Source organism: Filicampus tigris, chromosome 13 (assembly GCF_054856515.1).
Source record: "Filicampus tigris isolate MCC_2025a chromosome 13, RoL_Ftig_1.0, whole genome shotgun sequence".
Taxonomy (NCBI): Eukaryota; Metazoa; Chordata; class Actinopteri; order Syngnathiformes; family Syngnathidae; genus Filicampus; species Filicampus tigris.
Window position 1 is genome coordinate 18,560,956 of NC_141229.1, and position 7,500 is coordinate 18,568,455.

At 40.6% G+C, this 7,500-nt stretch overlaps 1 protein-coding gene across 6 annotated transcripts in view; it reads right to left on the reverse strand.

Annotated features, from left to right (window-relative positions):
* The window catches only part of LOC147137815 (CAP-Gly domain-containing linker protein 4), a 48,665-nt gene that overhangs the window by 21,093 nt on the left and 20,072 nt on the right, over positions 1-7,500 (reverse strand). For all 6 annotated transcript variants that reach the window (XM_086050139.1, XM_086050143.1, XM_086050142.1 and 3 more), the window contains 3 exons: positions 6,537-6,782; positions 3,584-3,719; positions 3,273-3,404 (listed from right to left, as the gene is read on the reverse strand). In XM_086050139.1, the coding sequence (XP_085906265.1) occupies positions 3,273-3,404; positions 3,584-3,719; positions 6,537-6,782 (514 nt within the window). The remainder of the gene's footprint in view (positions 1-3,272; positions 3,405-3,583; positions 3,720-6,536; positions 6,783-7,500) is intronic.

Genomic DNA, 7,500 nt, shown 5'->3' on the forward strand with positions numbered 1-7,500 from the left:
ACCCTGGAACAGATTCAATAGCCATTTCCCAATTGGTAAAGCTGGTACTAAATATGAACAAAGGAGGTCAACATCATAGAATGGACTGTGTTCTGCCTTTAACGTTCCACTGTACGGTCAACAATGCACCAAAAAAAAAAAACAACCTATTTTGGAGACAAATAACCTCATACCACTTCCTTCAACAAATTCTGAAAAGAAATTATTAATGCAAGCTACAGTATATGACAATTTGCTTGTGTTACAGCAACATAAACATAACTTTTGTAATGATCCATTTGACTATATATGTCACCAGGGCTATACAGTTGTGTGGAAGAATATTTTGCAAGAGATAAGCAATGCAGTTAATGTGGAATGGAGGCTGATTAACAACACTTCTGTCATGTTGAGTATATCTTCCCCTGAGTAATGAGAAGGTTGCTGCTGCTGCAGTACTTCAGTTTATGTCCCAAACCACTCAAGCGACAGCACTAAAGAGTTATTTCTTCAGCTAACAGAATATTAGGTCATCATTTATTGATAGGATGCAGTTAATAGGAGATGTTTTTTGTGTGGTTGCTGTGTGGTTGGTACAGTTCTTTTGTTTTTACATAAGAAATGCAAGATGCAACTTGGTACTGTGATTATTTACTTACTTTTTCCCCCTAATACCAAATAGGCTTTGAAACAATTTTTTTCCACATCAATAAGATTTTATTATTCTGTACAGATACAAAAGAAATGTTTCCTCTTATTCCAAATATTCTTCCCAAATAAACGAACCCTTATTAAACTAACATTTCAAATGTTCAACAATTGATCACATGAGCTGTCACACTGCATGACTAGGCTCTCTATATGTGAATGAGCAGAGCCAGGGGCGGAACGGTCCGTCTCTCCGTCCCGGGGGACGAAAAAGGGATTTACTAAGCAAGGGCGGAGATGGATTTTAGTCCGTCCCACTAATCGTCCCTCATGCGTGTGACGTGGTCGCCATGAAGCCAGAGTTCATCTCAACCAACTTGGCGAAATGGGCAAATGCAAACATTGCCTCCGAACGAACAATAGTTCAACAGCTGTAAAAAAAACTAAAGAAAGTAAAAACATACCATGTATAACAAGCTCCTCGCTCACGTTTCTCCAAGCCTGCTTGCTCTCTTTTTTTTATTGTCCCGGCAGTGGTCGCTGGCCGTGTCATGTCATCTCGGGATGTCCACAAACCACAACGATAATCTTTCCCTTCATTTTGCGCTCTCTACACAAGAACCGCCGAGTGTACAGGACGCTGTGTTTGACGTAGTACTCCCAGATGCTGATTGGCTGCCGCGAGGCGAAGAGGGGAAAAAGGTTCATTTGTTTTAACCGCGCCGAATGGACGAATGGGCGGATTTACTGTGGTTCGCTCCGCGTCCCACCGCTCCCAACGCATCATCCGCGCCACCCTGCACGCGCCCGTCCGCGCTAACTACATTGACTTCTATTGAATCGCGCCACCAGATTCAATTGAACGTTCACACGTAGCAGCACAGAAACTGCTCCTGCGTTTTGTTTGGGGGTTTTTGGGTGGGTGGGGGCGGGCGTACGGACGCAACTGCTTTAAAAGGACGAAGACGGATGGGGTCGGAGGACGATCATTTTTCTGAATAAGGATGGAGGGACGATGACCAAAGGATACCAGGTCGCGGATGGAGGACGGACTGGCAAAAAAGGGTCAAGTGCCCATCTCTGTGAGAGTGAATTGGCGGCGGACCCAGCAGTCATAGTAACAGGGTGGGAGGTGGATATTCACTAATCCCATGGTGAGGCTCCTGGGGCCAAGGCCCTCAGACTGGACAGGTAAGGGGCCCCTTCTCGAACCCTGAGGCCCGCCTCCTCTTATAATTCCCCTATTGGGCACCCATACCAGCCCTTTTGATGCGGGTCCGGTGGGGTTGGTAGACAGCCCTCGGTCCGTGGCCATGGGTAGTTTCCTGCCTGCCGGGTTGCTCTTGAGTGGGCCCTTACCTTCCCATTTTGGCTGGGTGGGGTAGGGGCCTCGATCCGCATTACAGCAATTCCAGGTTACCTCTGCCGTTAATTGTGTCAATTCACTTGCATGTTAGTCCTTAATTACTATGAACCACTCTTATGACTTGACAAACTCCTTGAGTTTTAAACCTCACTTGCATTCCACTGCTACAGGTGATCAGGATTTACGCAGCCACTCCCACCAAACTCCAATTGCACAGCCGGGTCCACCTCCACTGTCCTGCTTTCATTCTGTCCTTCCTTCACAGGGTGTAGCAGGTCTTTCCCACACAGAATTTGACTCCAGTGTGAGATTGCAGTATGTATATAATGCTTTGATTTTGTTGGTTTTGCCTACAGCTGGATTATTTTTCTCTCCGTCCTCTCTTTTATTCTTTTCTGTAGCTTCCTACTTCGACCTTGTTCTGTCTGACTGCAAATTTGTTTTCCGCTAGTGTTTTCTGTTTTTCAGCGGGAAGTGCTCAGAGTTTGTTGTCTTTTTAATAGTCGCAAGAGGGGTCAAAAAGTTGCTAATTATAGCGACCAAATCACTAAGTTGGCAACACTGACTTTGCTTTTCTAAATGATCTCTTCTCTGTTTGAAGCCATGGTGTTTGTGTAAGCAGTGCACATCAGCATGCATAAGCTTTGAACTACGGAAACGGCTAAAAAACGGATAGAAAAAAATTGGTCTGACAAATAATCTTGGGTCCTAAGCGCTGGTGTGAATGTGAATGGTCATCTGCTTCTGTACCAGGGATGGGCAACTTCAATTCTGGAGTGGGCCACAATTTTTCATCAGTGCTACTGGGGGTTCACTCACAGTGTGCGCCGGCAGTTGCCTATCCCTGCTCAACAGTCCGTGCCTCGTGATTGACAGGCCAGCAGTCCAGGGTGTAGCCTGCCTTTTCCACGACTCCAACTCTCCCTTAACCGGATAAGCGGTACAGAAAATGGATGTATGGTTTCTAATACTGTATTATGATGATGATGATTATGCTACCAGTGATTCAAATGTAGTTGCCGCTATCAAAGAATATTTTGATTGTGGATATACATGTATGAGGTGATTATTGGATTTGCTCAGGACTCATCACAACATTCAAATAAGTGTGTGTACGCTGAATACGCATTTATAAGAGGTTAGGCAGCACAGAAGGCAAAACTATTCTTTGCTACCTGAGGTAAGACGTGCCATTTTGAGCAAAAGCAAAAGGTTCATTTTCTAAGAGAACCGAGCATAAAGCTGTTGACAGTAAGATAATTAGATTGAACTCACATACCTAAAACTGGGTTACTCTTCATGGGAATGGGGGACAGGTCAATGCGACGATGGCGTGCAGGAGTAGACATCTTATTGGCACTTGTATATCTTTCTAAAGGTTTGCTTATCTTGGAGAGAGGAGCAAATACTCCTGTAAAAAAAATACAAATACAAATTGCTGATAGTGCTTCATTACACATTGTCTTGCTAATGAATTGTACTGATTAATGGAGTTGTTATATACAACTGCCAGGAAAACAATTAAATACTGGGAAATGTGAGAAGGAACTGATTTCTAACACGAGCAAAGTGCTACGTGCTACGACTTACCATGTTTAAGTTGACAGGTAAAATACTGGATGCCTGCTACAGAGCCATCATTCTTCCCCTCTGGTTTGTCAAGCACTACTCCAGCCCAGAGACCACCAGAGAACTCCGTGTTGCCACAGAATTTCAGGGTTCCAACCTGCAAAGGCATCAGTAATGCATGCTTGACTGATGGTGAAAACAAGGAATAGAGAAAAGTCATTTACAAAACACTGTAGCCAACAAACTGATCTTTACAAGGGGCTGTGGTTGGTAAGCTCTTGTATGACCAAATTTGACATTGACATTGAGTTGGTTACTGTGTTAAGGAGAAAATGTATATCCTCTGGGTAATCGTGCCAAGACATGTTGGTAAGGCTGGACAATTATGGAAAAAATAATGATCACGATTATTTTGATTCAGATTTAAATCCCGATTAATAAAATGATTATTCGTTGATTTCAAAACTTAACATTTATTCAATTACTAAAACTCAAACTAAACTACCGGTACTCAAAATGATCATGATAGCCTCATTCCCATTCAGCCTTGCATGTGTTCACACTTTACTCTTGAACACTCTATTCTTTTTATCAAGTACAAAAGGACCTTGTAAATATCATATGAAATTCAAGCTTCTTGCATTATTGTTGATACCCTGCATCTTTGTGAATAAGCACTACCCGTATCTCTTTATTTATTTATTTTTATCTTGTGTTATTTTTTACAAGTCTTGGGACTTAAGGGGCTAACCTGGGACCTACTTTGTGCCATGTCATGTGGAAATGTGTGCTGGTATGACAAAAAAAAAAAGTCCTTGGCGCTTTGAATCGTTTAATTTTGGGGAAAACAAATTCATTGAATCCTTGAAAGCGTAACTTTAAAGGGACAGTGTGTATATTTTATTTGCCATCTCGTGGCGAACTAATACAATGCAACATCATGATATTGAGGAACTACGTTCACTGAGTTTGTCCTCTTTGGGTATCCGTGGCAGAAAGATAGCGGCGAGACATGTCAGCGTCCTTTACGGTGCCCATGCAATATATTTTGCGATTACTAGATGAACAATTATACTTTGAAAAATGTATGTTGATGTGGTAGAACATTTTTTTTACAGTGTTTCCCACGCCATGTTAATACTTGGGCGCACCGCCCAAGTAAACTTCTGTTTACTGGTGGTGAACAGAAGTTTACTTGGGGCAGAAGCCCAAGAAGTTTTCAAGAGAATTTAATAAAAATATTTTTAAAAATAAATAAAATAAAAAATCCCCCCTCCAAAAAAAAAAAAAAAAACTGTAGATACTGCATGTAACTAGGGTGGCCATATATCCCGATTTGCACGGGACTGTCCCGCATTTTAATGATTTTTGATGCATCCCGCAAATCTGAAATCTACTTGGGCTGAGAATGAACAATGAAAAATCAAAACATTCTACACAGGATCCCTTTAAATATAATTTGAAAGGACAATGAGAAAATAAATCATTAAGAAAGTAGAATTAGAATATACTAAATAATAGCAATTTTTTAAAACAAATACCGGCTGTTCCTGCGCGTGTTAGCATCTTAGGGGCAGTGTGGTGCCATGCATGGATGGAGTACAGTACTCAATTATAGTGAGATAAGAAGAAACAAGAAGAAATGCAACTGATTGAGCTCTATTAATGTAACTCCTTTTTTACAGATTGGAAAAAATCTGTGCCTTTGAGTAGTGTTATATTACCTGAGTATGTCTGTTTACAGCATTTGTGTGTGAATATTCGTTATTTGAAGGAATATCACTCCCGAAGTTGATGTTAATTTGCCGTTAGCATGTCAATGGCATATTACATTGACTTTAACATTAGCACTAGCAATGTTTTTAAAATTAAGCAGGTCTTTTATTTAAATATACAATGTGTGAATTATTTTTGTTGCATGCTGAGTTTTACAGTAAACACCAAGTAGGTTGTCATTAAACAGTTTAAAGCACGCTAAGGGACAGCAGAATCACCTAATCTACACGCTTGCTACACAAAACACATGGTGCATTCAGGGTACTTTCACATTGGAAATGCACCGCGCCGTTCTGCACATAAATCGTTTTTCTTCAATTAGAATGTTTTAACGACCAAAAGAGGCCAAAATCGAAATCACGATTAAATTTCAAATAGCCATCCAGCCCTATACGGTCATATGCAATTTGCATTTCAACAAATGGCTTAGCTTTTACTTTGATCACAACGCTTTGTTAATCTTGAAAACCACAGATTGTTAATAGAGGCAAAGCAAATTGTGAGGCTTTTTTGCAAAGTCGAGACAGAGATTAGTTCATTCATTTGTAAATTAGTTTGAACTTGGGCCAAAGTTCAGTCAGTGACGAATAACACAGGCCTAGAACAGTGGGTGATTCAATTCTATCTTCTTCCTCTTCTTCCAACTCCTTCTATTGCTCCTAGGTCCAATAAAGTGTAAATCAAGAGAGTAAGAGTAAATAAGTGAAAACGATATCAAACCGAGAGCCCAGATGGAAAAGATACTGTTGAAGAGCCCATCCTGGCATGCGGGGGTTTTATCCTCAGAGCAGCCTCCCAAAAAATTAACAATGGCTCACTGTTTTAAGTAGTAGTAGTATTTTGTTATTCTGAGAAACAAAGTGTTATTTCATACATAATACCCAACCTGTGGAAAAGTGAAATGCGATTTCATACTACTGTATTATTCTTTCTTAAACCTTACTACAAATGACATTGCAAAAAGTATTAACTGAAATGTTTGAAAATTCTAAATTAAATTAAAATATTGAATTCTGATTCACCCGGAATAAATACTCTCTTTCTTTCTTTCCTTCTTTCATCAGGGCACAGATATTTTACTACAATTGGGAAATGCAAGTTTTCCTTCAACCTCAGAAGGTGTGTATGAACAACCTTTTATCATTAAAGCTCGAGTTTTAAGAAAATGATTGACTAAACAACAAGATTGACCACACACCTTCTGTCCAGCTATCACCACACGGTCACCGAGTTGGAGTCCCATGGAGGCAAGCTTCATCCCGGCTTTTTCGGAAAGAGCAGGAAGTGTCTGGACTTGCAATGTTAAAGGCAGGGAGTTGGGCTGCGGCAAAGCCTCTCTTAGTAAAGTCCGCAGCTCTTCGGCCAGAGCGGCAGCATCTGCCATCTCTAAGGGCATGTTGAGGGGATCAGGAACAACATCAGCTGGGTACTGCCCTTTATCGTCCTGTAATACAAGACCAGTAAAGGACCTAAAGTATAGGTTTTACATAGAAACCCAATTCGGATAAAGTTGGGACATTTTGTTAAACATAAATTAAAAACAGAAGACAATGCTTTGCAAATCATGTTCAACCTATATTTAATTTAATACACTACAAAGACAAGATATTTAATGTTCAAACTGATAACTTCATTGTTATTTGAAAATAATCATTAACTTGGAATTTTATGGCTGCAACACATTCCAAAAAAGCTGGGATTGGTGGCAAAAAAAGAGTGAGAAAGTTGAGGAATGCTCATCAAACACCTGTTTGGAATATCCCACAGGTGAACAGGCTAACTGGGAACAGGTGTGTGCCATGATTGGGTATAAAAGGAGCTTCCCTGAATTGCTCAGTCATTTGCAAGCAAAGCTGGGCCGAGGTTCACCTCTTTGTGAACAACTGCATGAGAAAATAATCAAACAGTTTAAGGACAATGTTCCTCAACGTACAATTGCAAGGAATTTAGGGATTTCATCATTTATAGTCCATAATAGCATCAAAAGGTTCAGAGAATCTGGAGATATCACTAAGGGCGAAAGTCCGAAAAACAACATTGAATGCCCGTGACCTTCGATCCCTTAATCAAAAACCAAGATCAATGTGTAAAGGATATCACCACATGGGCTCAGGAACACTTCAGAAACCTAATATCAGTAAATACAGTTTGGCGTTACAGCC